The sequence below is a fragment of the Anarrhichthys ocellatus genome, unplaced genomic scaffold (assembly GCF_004355925.1).
Source record: "Anarrhichthys ocellatus isolate YVR2014 unplaced genomic scaffold, GSC_Weel_1.0 scaffold50, whole genome shotgun sequence".
Taxonomy (NCBI): domain Eukaryota; kingdom Metazoa; phylum Chordata; class Actinopteri; order Perciformes; family Anarhichadidae; genus Anarrhichthys; species Anarrhichthys ocellatus.
The window spans coordinates 520595-540756 of NW_022280080.1; the positions used below are offsets into that span (position 1 = coordinate 520595).

Sequence of the window (20162 nt, forward strand, 5' to 3'; positions counted from 1 at the left end):
TTGACCCTCAGAACAGGAAGAACTCCCCAAAAAACCTTTAACAGGGAGAAAAGAGGAAGAGACCTGAGGGAGAGCAACAGAGGAGGATCCTCTATCAGGATGGACAGAAGAGTGATGGATGTCAGTGTACAGAATGAACAGAACAGTTACAACACATTCAATGCATATGATAGATGACAGACTGTTATAACCACATTTCTCCCCCAAAACAAAGAAACAAACATGGAAGATGGAAATAATATAACTCCAATATCAAATGAGGAAAATCTATTTGACACAAATTAAATGTCATAAAAAGCTAACATGGTACCAAGATTCTATAAAAATCATAAATGGCACAATAATAATGTATTGATATGCTCGTGTTAAAATGAATACAAGCGTGCCTCAGACAGACCCACAACATCATAACTAAAGCTGTGCTTCATACGCCTCACTAATGCAGCTGTATGAGGGTTCAAATCAGAGCGAGTTTCTTTGCGGATTAGATGAGAAATAGAAAAAGGACAGAAATAAATTCTGTTCACACTCAAACACAACACTGAACTACGCAAGTCCTGACCAGGGTGGAAAGAAGGCCGAGCTGTTTGACATCAACAGTGATCCTCGTTTAGGTCGAATAGCCTCATTCACACACTGATGTTTATCCAATGCTACCGGATTAGCACCTTTAAGCTGCTGATGTCAGCTCGTTCTACCAGCAGGACAGTAAGAGAGATAGAAAGCATGATTAATGCAGACTGCTACACAGATCCTCTCACCCAGTCAGTCAGATAGAGCCAGCTGTCAAGCGCTCGCAGCATGAAGGGTTAGACAGCGGCTGGTGCAGACGAGGGGAAGGACAATTACAACACATCAGAATCAGCACGCAGCACTACTTCCTGCTTGGTGCCAAACAGTAGGGCATATGAGGATCATCTGTAAAGAGACATGTCGACAGCGAAGCAATAGGAAACGTGTCGCCATCACAGCAGATCTGTTTTGTTCTGTGTGCGTCCGTCACACATCTTTTTGGTTTAGTGGTCCGTTATGCTTTCCACTCCATGTTTCACAGTGACGGCTGGAAAAAAGGCACGCTGCACATTATACCACAAACCTCTGTCTTCCTTAATATCATCCTCGCTTCATGCTCTTCTCGACAAACGTCTCTTTGCATGCTTGCCTTCAGACGCACATGTCTACAATGCCCTCGTCTGCGTTCACAAGTTGAGCCTTGAGCCCTGGAACCATGTCCTGCATCTTCACCTGCTCCGAGTCAAAGGGGCCCTGCCCAGAGACTCGGGCCCTCTTGGAGGAGTGGCTGCTGTTGGGCTGCATCAGGCTGGAGCTGCCCCCCGTGGAGTACACTCCTGAGTCTCCACTGCCACCGCTGTCCTGACGACTGTGTCTGCCACTGGAGAAAGTACATTTAGTCATTCACTCGCTGACAAAAACTGATTTATATTATGTGAACACTGTGAGGTGAACCAGAGTATCCAACCTGCTGTCAGGCTCCAGGCCTGATGGGGGCGCCAACAGGACCTCAGAGGGAGGGATGTGGATCTCCAGGACTGGGGGCTCCGGACAGACGGTCACCTTATCACACAACAGCTCCGAGTCTGAATCCGGGGTGAGGAGGCGAGGAATGTCAGACCTAGAGGAGTCCCACAGATACTGGAGGGAGGAGAAGAGAATGGTGCAATATCGAAACGTTAGAATGCTTTGAATTTATCTCGCTAACATTGAAATGCAAACAATGAATAGATAGATAGATGTTCTTACACCATCATCGTCATTCATATAATACAAAAAACCAAACTGGACTGGCCTGCTATCTGCACACATACCTGAAAGGGTGTCGGCAGCTGGACGGATGGGAACCACGTTGCCTTCAGAGTCTTGTAGCACCAAAAAGAGCCGTAGATCGAGAGCAGCATGACCAGGAAGCACAATACCAGAGACACCAGGAAGTACCCGACAATCTGCCACCACGGAGTGGCTCCTGTTAAAGGGACACGGGTACATAGATTATATCATATGTGATGGTTGCATCCGTCATCACCTACATACACTCACACTGGTAAATACAAACACGGGGACATGAATGTATTCAAGGTTACGGTTGCCTCTACAGTGTTCTTCGTTACCCGTCACATGCTATTTCAATCCCAAACCAGATATATTTGGAAGGACCAAACATAGTTCAGATTAGGTGAGTCAGCCCGCTCTGTGACGAGCCTCAACATGTTGAGCTGTTTAGACCAACAGTGGAGGGGAAGTGTCTCTGACAGACCTGCTCGTCAGCTGATGAGCCACACCTGAGCCGGGAGCGGTTCCAGCTAGAAAGCCTCCCCCTGATCATAGAGCGTCTTTTCGGTGGCTGACACGGCTGCTCTAGACATTTCCACACATCACTGATCTCATTTGACACACATGTCCAGATAAATGTCCTCTACAGAATTGCCACTCTGACTTTCTAGGTGCGCCCACTACATTTACCTCCATTTCGAATTCTTTTGAAAAACACATTTCCTAAACCATACCTCTGTTTGCTACCACATTTTACAAAGATCATTGTTGGAATAACATAATAAAACCTATTTCCAAGACCTGCAACTGTGCTTCGCCACAGCTGACTTTACTACAACATGGCAGCGCTTGGAGGTAGGCATTATGGCAGGCTGCACAATCTCACCCTTGGCTTTTACAACGGCCATGGAAGTCATCAGAGCATCAAAATGGGTGGTGGGCGGTGAACGAACTACGGCCGGGCTCCGTCTACCACCCATTCGTGTATATATATGGACGATATGACAACACTGACCACTACTGCAGCGTGCACCAAGCGGCTACTGGAGAACATTAAGTGGGCCCGCATGAAAATCAATCCAACCAAGTCTCAAAGTATCTCTATTGTAAAGGGAATGCTTAAAGACACCAGGTTCTGTATTGGCGACGACCCAATACCAACAGTACCTGAGCTCAAGTCAACTCGCCGCGAGTTGAGATCAATCACCTCGCCGCGAGTTGAGATCAATCACCTCGCCGCGAGTTGAGATCAGTCACCTCGCCGCGAGTTGAGATCAGTCACCTCGCCGCGAGTTGAGATCAGTCACCTCGCCGCGAGTTGAGATCAATCACCTCGCCGCGAGTTGAGATCAATCACCTCGCCGCGAGTTGAGATCAATCACCTCGCCGCGAGTTTAGCTCAATCAACTCGCCGCGAGTTTAGCTCTCGAGTGGTGATATCGTGAGTCACCATGGCAACAGGTAAACAGGAAGAGCCTGCACGTAGAGAAATAAACGCAGACACGCAAACAAGAGCCTAAAAAGAGTCAATAAGTTAACACAACTACGTGTTATTCATCATTCAGCAGACTATCTGACTGTGGATTAAACACTACATCTGAAACAGATCAGCTGTAATCTGACAAAACAACTGAAGATGAAACAGAGTTGAGTCAGGATTCACACTCAGTGACCCTTCGTTACACGCTTCGATACAGACTGAATCATTCAGACTGAATGGATGAGGAACTAAAGCAGCGTGTCCGTCTCTGTAAGAGGGAGGAGCCAGAGAGGAGTCAGGTACCATGGTCAGTCCTCTCATCTCAGGCTTTCACTGCTCCTGCTTTCTGAAACAGAGCCCAGGAGCCAATGTGGTCATGAATCAATCACCGTTTGTCCAAACATTACCAAATGTTCTGCATATTTGAATTAAGGTGTTGAAACATGTCACCAAAATGCCAACAAAATGCCAAGACATATGACTGGCAGGACTTTGAGTGTGTTACCGACAGGTTTTTGGGATTTGGTTTTGCCATTACCTAACACCTCTGTCTCTTTACATAATGACATGTCATCTTAAGAAAGCAGAATGTTTACAAAACAAACACTTGAACACATGTTGGAGAAACGAGCTGGAGTGATTCATAGTCTAACACAGCTGTGTGGACTATTCCTAGCAACGGGCAGTTACCTTCGGTCTGCATGCAGTGGGGTGCGGTGAAGCTGCTCTTCTTGTTGTAGAAGTCATAGCACGTCTGGACGCTCACACAGTACCAAGTCCAGGCCTTCAGGTCTGGCAAAGTCACTATGTTGGCACTGCTACTCAACGTCTGAGTTCTTAAGGCCTGAAGGACAGAGGGGAGAGGAGAGGACTTTAGGGAGGCTACTTCACTTCCTTTACTCGTGAACCAGCACACTACAGTCCAACCCAACGCTTGGATCGTGATGGATGTCTGTGAGGATGTGGTGGAAACCAAAGCACAGAGGTCATTCAACCACATTGTTATCATACATTACTCATGAACGTTTCATTCAAATGAACTACTGGTGAGTGACTATCAGTTCAACGCTATGATTACAAAACGTGTGCATTACATCACAACACTCGCTTGTATGCATCAACTGTAACAGTCTGTATGTGAACCCCTACACAATACATTGCCACGATCTAATGACTGTCCTGGGCTAACACAAAGCGATTCATGTCGACTCAGACGTCCATCAGTCACTTTAGAGCTGTGGTGCATTAGTGGGACCACATGTCTGGGCGGATGGATCTGAATGTTTTTTACATTGATGGTAGTTTGCTGAGATGAATTCTTTGTACTTTGAAGCACATTATCTACGGATCAGGACGTATTTTAAAGACTATCAGAAATCTGTGTGCTATGCAGACAAGGCGAGATGCACTGAGAGTACGTCAACAGGACTTTGGTCTTCTCCTTGATCCTCATTCATATATCTGTGCGTCTGTAAAGCCCCGCGCTAGGAAGGCTGCATCGGAGCAGAAACGCTCCTTTGCCAGGATGCTTCTCAGATCACGTGCCTTTCATGAGTTGGGACTAAGTTAACGTGTGTACATACTGATGCACAGCTCGTGTATATAGGATAAAAAGTATAGAATCAAGACAATATGCCTAAATATAAAAGCAGCCAAATGTGCTCTTTTGTTGTTACATTGTTCTAAATTATAATATTAAGTTACTTCTATTGATGCATCATTTATGTGTCTGCAAAGGTAATGACAGCCAGCAAAGACAATGGACATCCAGAGGTGGCTCAAGCGTCTGCAGTCAAAGATGGCGTGTCACAGTTCTGGGACTCCCTGAGAGGGTCTGCCTGCTGGGGGGCTGCCAGACCACATCCCACCGCTGAACGGAACGCTGGAGTGACGTAAGCGGGCCGGCGCCACAATTCAATTGAATTCACCATCGAACTACGAAAAATGAATCCGGTCCTAAAACACCGTCCGAAATCAACATATTCTTTCGTCATATTACACATAAAGCCGGTACAGCAGAAGGTAACCTACACAGAATACACACAGTCATACGTCCTCGTACAGCTTAGACTAAAATCTGTCTGCCGGGCACATTTTCAATTGACCTTGCAATAGGGCAACAATAGGAGAGGTTGTGACTGGATGTTTTGATATAGTTAAACACATATTTAAAAAGTGTAATAAAAGCTACCTGTCAGAAGGATTATTACTTAGACTGCAGCAGCCTGAAAAAGTCACGCCAGTTTCACAATGAATGTAAATAATTGCATCCTTCTCAGCAGGGGGGCTGGCTCTGTTCACAGACTGTAGTTTGGCTCAGAAAGAGAAAGTATCTATATCACCGGATTATACACAGCGATGCATTAATGTGTTGAAAAGCTGTTTAGCATGGTAACGGTGGAGCTCTTTCTATTTACTTAATAACTTCATAATGGCTGCTTTTTTAATCTGTGGCCTTCGTCCAAGTCTCCTGACACACTCGTTGGCTCTGCATCAGCGCAGGTATTTTAGGATGCACTCTCGTAACCTGCGTCTTCCTCGTCAAACCAGTTTGAACACATACTTACTGGCTGCTTTGTACAATAGCACCTGGCAGGAAACCATGGCACCATAAAAGAACTCATGCGAGATTCACCTTGTAGCACAGACAGGAAACGCCTCCGCTAGATGTACAGGCCACAAGTCAAAACTCAGACAAAAACACTCTGCTGAACATGCAGAACAGACACACAGAACACAGCTGCTCTGCTCGGGCTGATTGTGAGTGTACCACTTGACTCTGTGGCTGCTGCAGTCTCACAGGTTTACCAGGTGTCTTTAGGGACTGAAGACAAAATGGGAAGTGAGAAACGGTGGGGTATTTTGTCCCGATGCAACACGTCTGTGTGGATCAGTCGAGCTGCATGAGAGTATCAACTGATATTAAAGAGATCTGCAATACAAAAGGCTGCTCAAACCCACAAGTTGCAGTCTGAGGAACATTGTGATGTATATTCTTTATGGAGTATATTACTTGAAAGCCATAAGGTATGCATGGGCCTATGGTTTGTCAGATGCGTGTCCTACCTGTGAGTCTACGGAGCGCTCCCAATAAAGGATGTGGTAATACAGCTCGGGGTGGTTTTCCTTCATGGAGTTGTTGGTGCTGGTCAGAGGATCAGAGATGAAAACGTCCAGGTCACTTCCAGCAGGAGACAGATCCACTTTGGTTGGCGGACCCAAAGCAGCTAGCAGGAGCAGAGAGAGGAATGGATGGATTAGGGGCCTTTCAACAGTAATACAACAAGGTTTCCATGTACTAATAATCAATAAGAAGACATCTGAAGACCTCAACTTGGCACTGAGAGGTTGTGCGGCACATTCATTTGCTATTTTATAGAATAAATGATTTATCAAAAAAGCAACTTACACACTGATTGATGAGCAAAACAGTTAGTTGCAGCCCTAATCAAACAGCTCCCAGTAATGTCACAGCCAGTGGACACTACTTTGAATTGTCCGATGTTGATAAATGTTTTTATTCGTGTTTCTGCTCAACACGACTGAGCTAGTCATCAGAGCCGTACTCCAGCATCTGTGTGAGAGGCGTGGGAGAGCGCTCAAAGCAAAGACTTGGGTTTAAATACTGCATACGTCTTCCATGGCAGTGGGTCATACAATGTGTGGATCTCCTGTGAGTCTTCTGATGAGAACGTGAGAGAAAGACCGAGGCTTTAACGCAGAATGTTTCTGTACGTTGAAATAATAACTTGAATGCAAACGTTACGAATGAAGCTTTGAGCTGTTTGGTATAGTCCTAATGACATGTGGTTTTGGGTTGCCTTCTGCTATTGTGCGACCAAACTGTGTGCGGGGGTGTAATATTTGCGTGTGCAGCGGGCCCGTGGTCACGATAATCCGGATCAGCTGACCACCAGCCGGCTGTGACGGCGGGCGCTGGGGTTTGAGAAACGTTCTTATACATTATCACACAAACCACTCCGACAGTTGCATCATTTCCTGAACTTAAAGTGAGCTCTGCTTCTGTCTGTGTAATATGTTGGTGCACAGGAAGCAGGTTCATTCATATGAGGCCGGTTGTTGGTATTTTGGTGGAGAATATTCAAAAGTTACACTGAGAATAGAAGTCTCATATCACACGTTTCAGACACGTCACTCAAGCGATTTTGTCCACAAGAACAAACTGAATAATAATAATGGAATATTACTGAAAACATTGAATGCGATTCCAGCAGGAACATCAGTAAAGCAGTGTGCATTGCTCTACTAATGATTCTTGGGTATCAGGTCTCCACAGCTGCTTGATAATGTCGGCTAATAAACCCTCTCCTTCAGTTCAGCCGTCTGAAGGCAGCAGGACTCATGACAAGTCTGCAGCCTCTGATTGGAGAAGTTCTGCTCTGGAGCTCAGTGAGATCGCTCACAGCCATCAACTGTGTTCATCCATAGGAGGATGATGATGTGTCCTCGGGAAAGACACTCAAATAGCTCCTGAAAGCTGTGCCTTCGGTGTATGTTTGATGTGGTTGTTACTTAGTTTACCGTTTACTTCAGCGCACACACACACACACTTTAGTGTGTGTGACTTTGCGCGGCGCCGTGTGTTCACACGGTGCTGCTGTGCAACATCCAGACAACAACAACAAGAGTTCCTGGAGAAGTATTTCACCGTTTGTTAAAGCATTTTCTCAGGCTTCACTGTGATTGGCTCAGTTGTCTGACAGCCATGACACCAGTGATGTAACCAGCTTAGAGTTTATTGATGAATCCCAACACTCTGATCTATATTCCACATTACCCAGCCCATGCATGTAGCGCCCCTGCAGCTACATGAAGCACAATAGCAGGTGAGTTTGGAGACATCCACACGGTCCGTTAGCCCAACACCTACTGCCTCATGCTGGTTGTTTGAGCGTGCACCACTGAAATACCGTTACCTTGTATCTGACCTCAATGTGTGGGTTGCTGCAAAGTGCAGATTAAGAAATGATTATATACATTTAGAATCTATGTTGGGATCTTTAGCAGTATGAGGTTTAACCTAGAGATGCACAGATTGATCAAAATCAGACGGTGTTCTGATCGGCCCTGACGTTCAACAGTCCTTCAATCTCACATTTCTTTGTGAGTCACACTAACACACCTGTGCCGCAAGATAGTTTTACGTTGCCACATAGCAGCACAGACAGTTACTCCTGTAATTCCAAAATAACAACCTGAAAGCATCTGGACCAACTAACTTAATCAGACGCGTGTTCTACTGTAGTTCATCCCCATCAGGCTGCTCACAGTGAGCGGCTCTTCTGCTCACAGCACGCAGATAAACAGACAACGTTATGAGGTTGACCTGACTTCATTATGTTGCGTTCAAGCTCTACTCAGTAAAAATGAGTATTGGGTGAAGGTAAATGAAACGCTATCATGTGTTCAAATGTAGTTTCTACTGAAACGTGAATAAATCCAGTAGTTTGAGATGATTTCACAACAACATAAATAAACATTAGAGATGAATTATGAGCTGTTTAACTTCCTAACACGAGCTCTAAGCAGCTTATCATTCATTATTAAAACTACTAATGCCAAGATGCTAATATTTGAATAAAAACACAATCACTTCTTGAAGTGATTGTGTTTATATGAAAATAACCACTATAGATGCCAATAACTAAGTAAAAAGATAATTTAAATTTTTGACAGTTTACATTGAGACTGGTACGACCGACATTGTTCAGGAAGGTGGAGCCCTGCTGTAAACTCTGGCTCTCAGAAAGGTGGAAATGGCCGGTCAGACTTCTTTAAACATTGTAATTGGTGCATCTCTAGTTTAACTGATGTGACGTCACTGTGCTACTCACATGCTCTTAACTGAGCTCTACACTGTGGTTGTGTTAGCTCAGAGCTGCATTACTCAAAGCACAACGCAGCAGTTACCTTTCCTAACATCGCTCACAGCTCTACCAGCATCTCCGTCTGGTCGCACACTCTATGCAGTAGACTGTCAAAGCGTGTTTGAATTGTTTTGGATGGTTTGTGGCGCCCCGCCTGAGATCACACGGCTATGAGCTCGTGTGAAACAAGTCTATCCTGTTAAATAGCTGCCTGAACATCCAGAGGGACTAATCCTCGTCCCCCCTCCACTCGTCATCTCCATCTTACCATCTTGATCTGGGCAGAATTCCTTCTGCCCCCAGTCGGAGACATGCCCGTTCACATCGGCTTGTACACGAAGTACATACATGCCCAGGAAGTACAGACTGAGCTCTGTAAGGTCACATGACCTAGGCGACGTCTTCTCACAGGCGGTGCTCCACGTCGGAGTTTTCTTTTTAGACAGCCTGTACCTCCTGAGGGACCGAGAAACAACAACTGTAAGGTAATAACCATAGCAACTGAGAATATATAATGATAGTCTTAAACTAGACTCCCTCAATTAAAACAATACATAAAAACAGAAGGATATATAAGTTAGTTTGGGATGCTACATCTGAGATGAGTAAAAGACATCTCATCTGTTCACCACTTTCAAAGTTTGAAATAAACTATGCCAATCAATAAAACATGTGCTCCATCATCCACACTGCAGCTTATACATCATGTTGTGCGTGAGAAGCTGCTGGCTATGATCCACATCTGGTCAGTAAAGGCTTGAAGTTGTTTCCTGGAGATGGTTTGGATTCCGTCTAGACCTCATCCCACCTCTCCTGGGGGACAGCTGAGACACTCAACGCATTAACTCACACTACCAAAGATCAGAGGAGGTTTCACTTCCCACCAGACAGAGCTGGATCAAAAACAATCAAAACCAAGACTTTACAGGCTGGGAGGCTGATTGTAGAGAGAACTGTAAGATGGATAAATAATCAGAGTAACGTACGTGGGTTTATTGTGCCGAGAGCATCACAGTGATCACAGATATGTATGACTCTCACATACTGACTTTTGCAGGCTGACAGATTTAAGTGTTATCATTATTTTAGCTAATTATTCCAAAAGTTATTACAATTCCTGTCGTGGGAAACATGATGTCTGTCCCAACTCTTATAGTAAGCTGTTGAGATAATATATAAAGTGGTGTAGTGGCCAACATGTGAGCCACATGGATACTGTTGAAACACCTCTCCAGGACATGAATACTGCAAAACGTCCCGTTTGTTTTGCAAGCTGTCATGTTGGTTCTACCAGCCTGAATGTGTATCCAGGCAAAGCACTTCAGAGCTTCTGCTAACAAATTTGCTGCTCTGCTTCACAATCGCCGGTTTCTCTTCCTCGTGAGTGATGTATGTTAGGAGCGTCGCCATCTCCACACTCTTCTTTAAAAAGAGATGCTACATGGTACTACGAGGACATTTTGGAATGTACCACTTTAAGTTCATATGGTCAAATGTAAATATGTATTCACCGGTCCACTGGGAACGACGGGTTAAACTACAAACAAAAAGAAGATCCACGAGAAGACAAGAGGGTACTTTACAACAACAGCTGGAGTTTGAGATAACGAGGTACACCTGAATGCACCTTGAAGTCCCCGTCGGCCCACCTGCCGTACCCCACAAAGCCATGTAGTGATGCTGAGTGGAGGGTGTTTGTCGATGAAGCATTAGCTGTTCATGCATCTCATGGGGAAGGCCAAATGGACTTCAGGGAAATACGATGAAATTCCAGTTCTGTAGTTTCTCCGTCATCTCCGTCTCAAACGGTGCAGGATGCCGGTAAGCTACGCAGCGTTTTCCTTCACGTTTTTTTTTTTTTTTTTTTTAGACTCTCCAGTAGGAGGGGGCGGGAAAGAATACACGGAAAACCGCTGATCATGCCTTAGACTGCAGCCGTTAAACTAGAAGGCTTATTTCAATGGCTCCACTATGTAGAATGGGGACAGCCCTAACGGATGCATGTCTGAGGGACACTTACGCCACGTATTGTGTGGTGAAGCTGACAGCGTGACTCTCTGATGAACTCTGGTCCCAATCCCAGCTCAGTGTGTAGTTGGTGTTCATGGTGATCATGGTCAGGTTCTCTGGTGGTTTCAGTTCTGCATCGACTGAAACAGACAAGAGAAGCCACAGTCTATGTTATTACAATACATCATATTCTAACAGTTATCAAGTTATGTTGGCTGTAAATAACAATTTCTTGATCCAAATGCACTCAATTTATTGTCATATATGATGAAGAAAAGCATCAAATTCTCAGTATTTGTCCTGAGCAGCTGCTCACTGTAGTGTGTGAGAACAGTGCGTTTGTTGTGTTGGGGTTGTTGTTGGGTTGGTGCTCCAGTGGCCATGGTAATGTTACTGAGCAGTGTGGCTCATTCATGTGCTCTGGGTTGTTTTTTGGACAACAATGGAGCTTTGTGGCACAGAAGAAGATTAACACGTATGTTTTTTGCTGTTTATTTTGTTGTTATTTATCCACCCCCCCTTTTGGTGCGAGGGCAACAAAGAATCTTTGTTATTAAGAAATAACTAAACCGTCTTAGAAGCATTCGGCCCTTCATTCATATCTTGAATAACACATAATAAAATCATACTAATCTATGGAACAAGCTTTAATACAACCTTCTGTCACATGAAAAGACAACTTCAAAGCATCTTCAGCCTGCTTTACAACCTCCTCCTCAATGAGGGGAAGTACTTTACATATTACAGAACATAAATATAGTTTTTAAAAGCCACTACAAAAGCAATAAAATACTAAGTCAAATATAAATAATTAAATATAAATAGGGCTGTCTTTCACTTTTGCGTTTTTCTCAACAACGTTCTTGCGTTTGCCATAAACTTACAGGAGGTAACTTGGCCGATATGAGAAAGCTTAAGAGGAAGTCAGTGGTAGCTCACGGCCGACAGACGCATGCGTTTCTGCTGCAGCTCAGTCCATCCCTCTCCTCATCCAAGACAGCTGAACAGCTGCTCACTGTCCGTGCTGCTGCATGGAGCACATTGGTGTTTACGTGACATTTATGCCAGTGCAGGAAAACGGAAGAGATTATTTATCCAACACAAACTGCACGGTGTTAGATAATCCCTGCAATGGTCGACACATAACTAGGGATGCCCCCCGAGAGCTGCTTCTAAAGAGGAACTGATACTAAATTAATGAAACCCGGAGTATTGAGGCGGTCCGGAGTTCTGCTTTCGATCCTTTAGAAGTTCCAGAGTGAGATGTGCTCGTCTCAAACGTCCTCTCTCTGTGTCTCTGTCTCTAGCTCAGTACAGCGTGAGACACACATCATGGCAGAGAGAAGAAAGAAAGAACCATTAGGAGTATCGATAAGAGTACTAGTAGTGCTGGGCGGTGTGCCAGTTCAACCGGTGAGGGCCAATGACATGGCAGAAATGTTGGGAGTAACCGGGGTGGCCAGTGAGATTGAAGCGGTGGCACTGGCCTCCCCGGTTACTCCTTTATCCATTTGGTTCCAAGGGTCTCGATTCAATACAAAGGGGTGTTTCAGGATCTACTCCAGTTCATTGAGCACAATAAAGGCTATTTATGCATCACAATAAATGATGGCGTTAAAGCAGCCTACAATCAGTGTAAGATTACTGATCGTTGATATTTTATAAGGTTTTAAAAACTAATTTCAATAATGTAACACAAAGGCAAGCGGTAACATTTATTCATGCTTAACTTGCAAAAATAAACACATTTTACTAAAATGTTGAGTATTTTGCAATTCTAACCGACTTCAAGAATAACAAGATCATGTTATCCAAAAAATAAAAATGCTGCCAGTTACATAAATAAATGTGGTTGGCTAGGTGCCTCATTGTTTGTTTCTTAAAATAAGACTTAAGACTTAGTGTGATTTTCAACAAACCATGACGCATTCTGTGTATGATGCCGTGAGCCAACAGGCCATGAGACACAGCACTGTGCAGTGCTGTGTCTCTGTGTTTTGAGCTGAAAGTTTGTTTCCATTTATTCCCGTCACTCACTTTGAAAGTGCCACAACGGACGAGGAATGGCTGGTCTGTGAAGTTCAGATGAGATGCTCCTCATTTCACTCCAAAAACCTAAATAAGGTGGCAGCTGGCTGGAGACCGCCTGGAAGCTTCCTGCTGGCTGTGGACTATATTATATAAGAAGTTACATATCCATGGCCTTGGATATTACTGGGGGTTATTTTTATTTGTTTTAAAAGAGAACCATTTTTAAAACAACTTTAAAAAAAGATACACATTTTGCTAACTGATGTGAATCCTTTGACACTCACAATGTAGTGAGTGAACTCAAAAGCCAAAAGAAACAGATAAAGACTAAAGAATAAAGAAACCAAAATGAGAACAAAACAGAGGGGAAATGTGCTACTTCTGCCTGAGACTTGAGAAAAGAAGAACCATGCTGGAAATCTCAGTTGCACAACACTGTGACCTCAACAAAGAGGAACAAACCAAAGACACAATCACTCGAAATAGTTGTGGCTCTTCCAGACACCTGCGATCAGTTTCACCGTCTGTTCTGAAGGACGGTCGTAAACTCAAGCAATAACACATGCGGATTGAAATGGTGGAAAACTGTAAAAAATTATTAATTAAAGCTGCGAGCAGCGATGAACGGGCCCTCGCATCCTCCCGCACGCCGGGGGTGCCGGCGGGACTCCGACCTGCGCGGGCGAGAATTTCTGCGACAGTTGGACAGTGCGGCCGCGAGTCTGACGTTTTTTCCCCGCGTGGACCGCCTGATGCTGGAATTGATGCTTTGCAAATAGTGCACCGCTCCTGTATCTGCTGTGTGGCGCTACAGAACACGCGCATACATGCATTATGTTGCTCTATATCAAGAGTAAACCACATTTTGTAAAAGTCATGTAAATCGGATGCAGTTTGTCAGAAAAGGCTGATTTCCTTTCGCCAGCAGGTGGCGCTGTGAGTACTAGTGAGTATTAGCTTGTAGGCATTCTCAGGCCATGAGTTATGAAGCTTGGGAAGTTTGGAACAAGTCCGGCTGAGTTACATCAGCTTTTTTGATGGGGAAATCACGTAAAGTAGCCGCCCGCTACGGCTAAATGATTACATCAAACGTAAAGCTTTTGATAACTTTTAATCACAATGGTACAATCGTACTGACAAAATTTAAAGTGGATCTGATGAAGTCCCTGGGAGGAGTTCGTTAAAGTATAGTGACTAAAAATAGGCCAAAATCGATGGAAAAATGACACAAGAATCTAAATGGCCGACTTCCGGTAGGGTTTAGATCATGGTCCCAGGAGACTTATATTTAAGTCTCGGTAGGATACATGTGCCTACCAAGTTCCATACATGTAGCGCTGGGGCTGCTCTTTTGAAATATTGTAGGGGGCGCTATAGAGGCAATTTAAAATAGCCAAGACAAAAAATTATATAAAATATTTCTTCCAATGACCTGTGACACATGTATAAAGTTCCATGAGTTTTTGAGCATCCAAAGCCACTAAACCATCAGCCTACTTTTTCATGGCGAATGATGCATCGCCACGGCAACAGCGTTCAACAAAAACGCACAATATTCATGATGATGCATCATCAATGTCTTAAGGCTATCCTTACCAAATTATAAAATGTGACATTTCCTTTTGCCAGTAGGCGGCGCAATGACAATGTGAACATTTTAGCATGGAAATGTCCTGAAGCTTGAAGTAGCATCATGCATAAGGGGTTTTGGATAATGTACCTTGGAGTTATAACAACTTCCTTTTTCATGCCGAATGGTGCAAAATGGCCACGTCAAGGTTCTTCCATGAAAACTCAAGAATTTGATAACTTTATCACAAAGGTCTTAAGAGCATCCTGACCAAATTGGAAGTCGTTCGCATAAATTCTGTAGGAGGAGTTTGTTAAAGTACGAAGGCTGAAAAATGCAAAAAGTGACAAAAAAAGCACTAAATCGGGGGTTTACTGTAGCGCCCATAGTTGTTGAATGGAAAGAAAATGTCAGGTTGTTACAGGATGCGATGTGCACATATGCTGCAAATCTGGTGATTTTAGGACAAATGGTTTAGAAGTTATGTGTATTGATATATAAGCCACACCCCTAAGAAGTTTATTGGTCCATATTTTTTAAACGCAAAGAGATATCAAAAAGTGTTTGAAACTGGAGGTCTTTAAAATCTACATTGGAGTAAATATTTTGCAGCCAACTCAAATAGTTTACAGGATATTCAACCTTTGTTTCTTCATAATGCATTTTATATTTGACATTTCTCTTTACAGAGCTTCTACAAAGGCCATAAAGTAGTCCATGAATATGAGATATGAGTTTACAGATGATCATAATTCTGTCTTTGCATTGTGGAGGTTAGAGACAATAACAAACAGCACGCCGAGCATTAACTCCTCTGTGCGCTCTCAGCTCACGCTCATAGTTTACCATGCGTTGTGAGAGAGACTCTTTTCCTGTTTCATCCCCATTCATAGAAATACAACCAGTGCGTTTATGATTAAATGATTTACTAGAGCAGTGCAAAAGTCCTCCAAAATGTAACTTAAGTAAAAGTACATAACTATTGGCATCAAACATTATATTTCAAGTACCAAAAGTAAACAGTCATGATGATGCATTTATGGAAGGTCTACATCACTGGATCATAACTAGTGATGCATCTAAGTGTTCATCACTTTATGCTGTAGCTGGTAACGGCAGAGCGCATTTCATCTACTTTATAAACTTAATAATTAGGCTGTATAATACATCATATTCATTTTGTTGATTTATATTTTTTATTAAGAATTGAAATCTGAAAAGTAGCCAAAATTGTAACTAACATTGTCAAATAAATTAAGTTAAAAGTACAATATTTCCCTCTGAGATGTCGTGTACTACACGGATAAAGGTACAGGAAACGGAAATACTCACGTAAAGTACAAGTACCTCAAAATTGTACTTCAGTACAGTACTTGAAGAAATGTACTTAGTTAACTTCCACCTCTGCTAAAACAAGAGCACAACATAGTTTGCAGGACGCTCACGTTCTTCATGTAGGATCTGACATTGACTGTCAAAGTGCAGCATACTGATGATTTAACTTATCCGTAACACCTTCTCCAGGGGAGCAGGAGGACCCCCACGAGGGTGCGAGGTCCTCCCACCACAGTCAAACACTGAACTACATAAATGTAAGGTCCATTGATTGCTGTATGTCTTTGTGCCATATTAGGATTTTTTTAACATATATTTGATGATTATCGGGATACTATTCTTAATCGCAAGTATTTGGGCCAGATTAATCGTGACATGAACAGTTCATGTTGTCCCGTGCCTGGGTGGTCTATCTTACGCTAAATGTGTTAATTTACAAAATGAACAAAAGGCTTGAGAAGCAGTAGAGAGCATAATGAGCGGTGGATGGATGGTAAGTGGTCTGAGGACCAACCCTCTGACTGAAGGAGACCCGCTCTACTCAGAGCCCAGCAGAGAGACTGCACATCGGCTTCACTCTTCACTGTCTGTGGTGAACCGACAAATAACTGGTGTTAACAACGTGGTTGTGAGAACACTCGATGTGCAGATGAACATGTGGATGATTCCATTGCAGCGGAGGGATCCATGTCCTGTCATGCTGTATTGTGTTTATTACAGGAGCTGGTACCGACCAAGACAACCGACAGAAACCGTTTAGTTGCTTCATTTTCAATGTTGCTCAACAATTTCATTCAATGCACCTTTACATTTAGTTCTACAACCGCACTGCTATGATTATTATGATCACCTATAGTGCTAATTACTTTTATCAAAATGTTTGAAGTTTGACCTGCATATTCATCTCGTACATGACCCACATATGGTTATTCTGTGTGTTGAACTGTACTGCTTGGAGAACATGCTTTTCCTGCTCATATTGTCTAAACTATTAAATGGTAAGTCTTACCTCCGTTTGAACGTGATACATGACGCACAGAATATCACTTCACAGAAGTACTTTCTGTTTCTCTTAGCACAGCACGATAACAACCTTCACCCTGGCACCGCAATGTTTGGTGCAGGTCAACTTTGCCGTTAGCAGCCATTGTAGTTGGGTCTAGCTTAAAGGTGAGCAAACCTAACCACTTTATGAGCATGCACATTATTATCAACGTGGAGCGGTTGCACAGACATTACTGTGCGACTAGCTTGATCTCGACAGACACAGATAACAACAGGCTAACGCGCCACCAAGCTAACTGCATGAAGAGGGGCTTTCCTCGTTCATGTGATACACATAGTGCTCTAACGTTACATAGTAAAGAAGCTAGACGTTAACCTTAGGCCTGTAGCTTAGCTAGCTGGAACTAGTTACGGTTGATACCTTCTGTAGAGGAATTCCTATCGAGCATTAGCTAGCTAACGCTATCACGACCACAGTCAATGGACACAGTCGTTAATGTAACGCGCTCGTTTGGAATAACATTGAAAACCGCATTAATAGCGTTAACAACTTACCAGCGTTGGTTTGGAAGTACCAGAAGAGAAGGCAGACGTAAAAAGCAGCAGACATGGTTTATATTCATCGAGGTCCTGACAGTTCTTCACATGCACTCATCATCGTCTCCGTCCAGGCGCGTCTCCGTCTCCGCAGCTGGAGCGGAAGTCGGAAACAGTTTCCGGTTGGACTTTCAAAGTAATAGCTTCTTTTCTTCTTCTCTGAGGTGTTAGGGCAGTTGGTGTCCTAACGTTGCACTACACTACTGCCCCCTCCTGGATCGAGTATTCTTCTTCTGTTGAGTCTAATTTACAGTGCACACCCCTATGGTCCACCCAAAGTGATTCAACTCATGACATAGAGACAGTAATACAGAGGGTAACATGCACAGAATACCACGAAGTCATATGTGTATATATCAAAGCTTACACTATGTCTATGTACCCGTCACATATTCATGACACTGACTACAACATCATTTGATGTTTGACCTCTAATGTTGACATAGGGCACATTCTGAATGCCTCTTTAAAAGCCCTGATAACTAACTTCATATTGATCTAATTTGCCAATTAATAGAATAATAACAACAGCAAAATTCCATATCAGAATAAACGTTTTTGCACTTTGATCAGAATTTGCATTGGTTTCTGTTATTGGGGCACTTTGTAAATAGCTTTCTAAGCAGTAGAAACACATAACCATACAACATCTGAAATCCTAAGAAATGTATTCTCTATTCATTATTTTATATTTCCCACTCTGACCCCAGTGTCAATATGAATATGTCACAGCTAAGGAGGCCGCTCTTCTGTAGCGATGGGTAATCGTCCTGGTGAGATGTGGAAAGGATGTTCACTTCTTCATAAAAGCATGGCACTTAGTATACTCATTCAATGTGATGGTCCACACATTTGATGAAATGAAGCCATCACATAAACGTATTGTAGTAGCCATAGCAGCCATTTTACTTTCCACCATAACCAAATGATGTATTTAGCATCATATCTCCTGAACCAAACATGAGACAGGAAAGATGTCTCTCCCTATGTTTGGTGATCAATGATTACAATGATACAGCATCATGAACTGTCCAGGTGAATAGTTATTGGTGAATTCAGTGACATTGTGAGGGACAGTACCTGAGAATAGCTAGACTTTATAATATCAGTGTGCATGCATGTTGTTAGAGGTATAAAAGCTTGATCCTTTGGTTCCTGGAACCTGACAATATAATGACTGCAGAGAGTCGAACAACATTCAATATGACTATAACAGCTTAAAAAGGACGAGTCAAACACAAAGAATAGCTTCAAAGACACCTTTGTTTGATTATTGTTGTCAGCATCTTCAATACCTCCGGCAGCATTTCTTGCAGTCACAGCTTTAGAGTTCAAGGATGGACTTCCTGTGGAAGATTTGATCTCAATTGTCTTCAATATCTTGGGTCTATCCAACCCCAGTCTGTTGAAGATGGCATATTTGGAGCCACCTCAAGGGTTTGTAGCAGCAGCGTCCTCCCTGGTACACTGCTCCTTTGAGCATCTGAGCCAGTGCATCCTCAAGACAGATTTGATAGGGTTGGAGAGAAAGTGCTCTACAATGGAAATGATGCACTCTATCGATACAGATTGTTGCTGATTGGATGCACTCTATGCTAAGGATCGTCGCTGATTGGATGCACTGTCTGTCTTTTTAACAGAATGCTGAATAGTTTATACTTTAGAGTAGCGACTGTAAAAACCTCAAATGTGTTAGATCTCATTAGAAATGATGAAGAAATGATGAAGGTCATAACGTGTGTAGTGGATCATAACATATGAACTAATTGCTCATGAATCATTTATTAATGATTGTTTATAATTACTTCATTATTTACTAAGGTTTTATAGACTAGATGACTTGCAAGAAATATGTGATATGTTAACAGAGCAATTATTCATAATTAAAAAATAAAAAATTCCCATCTTCAAAAAGGGGGACCGGAGAGTGTGCTCGAATTACCGGGGTATCACACTACTCAGCCTCCCGGGGAAGGCTTATGCCAGGGTGCTGGAAAGGAGGCTCCGACCGTTTGTTGAACCTCAGATTCAAGAGGAGCAGTGCGGATTCCGTCCCGGCCGTGGAACAGTGGACCAGCTCTTTACCCTCGCAAGACTACTGGAGGGGTTCTGGGAGTTTGCCCAACCAGTCTACATGTGCTTTGTGGACTTGGAGAAGGCTTTCGACCGGGTCCCTCAGGGGTTCTTGTGGGGGGTGCTGCGGGAGTATGGGGTGCCGGACCCATTACAATGGGCGATCCGGTCTCTGTACGACTGCAGTAGGAGCTGTGTCCGCATTCTCGGCAATAAGTCAGACACGTTCCCGGTGGGTGTTGGCCTCCGCCAGGGCTGCCCTTTGTCACCGGTCCTGTTCGTGACTTTCATGGACAGGATATCTAGGCGCAGCCTGGGGGTGGAGAACGTCAGTCTCGGGGGTCTCGGGATCGCTTCTCTGCTATTTGCAGATGATGTGGTCCTG

General features: G+C 43.5%; 1 protein-coding gene across 1 annotated transcript; it reads right to left on the reverse strand.

Moving 5' to 3' along the window:
• Positions 1–400: 400 nt before the first annotated feature.
• LOC116395830 (interferon alpha/beta receptor 1b-like) lies at positions 401–17818 on the reverse strand. Its single transcript, XM_031869979.1, has 8 exons — positions 17663–17818; positions 11177–11306; positions 9425–9612; positions 6335–6495; positions 3959–4112; positions 1827–1981; positions 1481–1653; positions 401–1393 (listed from the first exon to the last, which is right to left on the reverse strand). The coding sequence occupies exons 1-8, from the start codon at positions 17715–17717 to the stop codon at positions 1165–1167; spliced, it is 1245 nt and encodes a 414-aa protein (XP_031725839.1). The 5' UTR covers positions 17718–17818; the 3' UTR covers positions 401–1164.
• Positions 17819–20162: the final 2344 nt, after the last annotated feature.

Excerpts from the sequence above, each read along its gene's own strand:
- LOC116395830 (XM_031869979.1), bottom strand. The coding sequence starts at position 17,717 with ATGTCTGCTGCTTTTTACGTCTGCCTTCTCTTCTGGTACTTCCAAACC. Across the intron at positions 6,496-9,424 it reads ATTCTGCCCAGATCAAGATG|CTGCTTTGGGTCCGCCAACC; the intron begins GTAAGATGGAGA and ends TGCTCCTGCTAG. Across the intron at positions 1,982-3,958 it reads CCACTGCATGCAGACCGAAG|GAGCCACTCCGTGGTGGCAG; the intron begins GTAACTGCCCGT and ends TCCCTTTAACAG.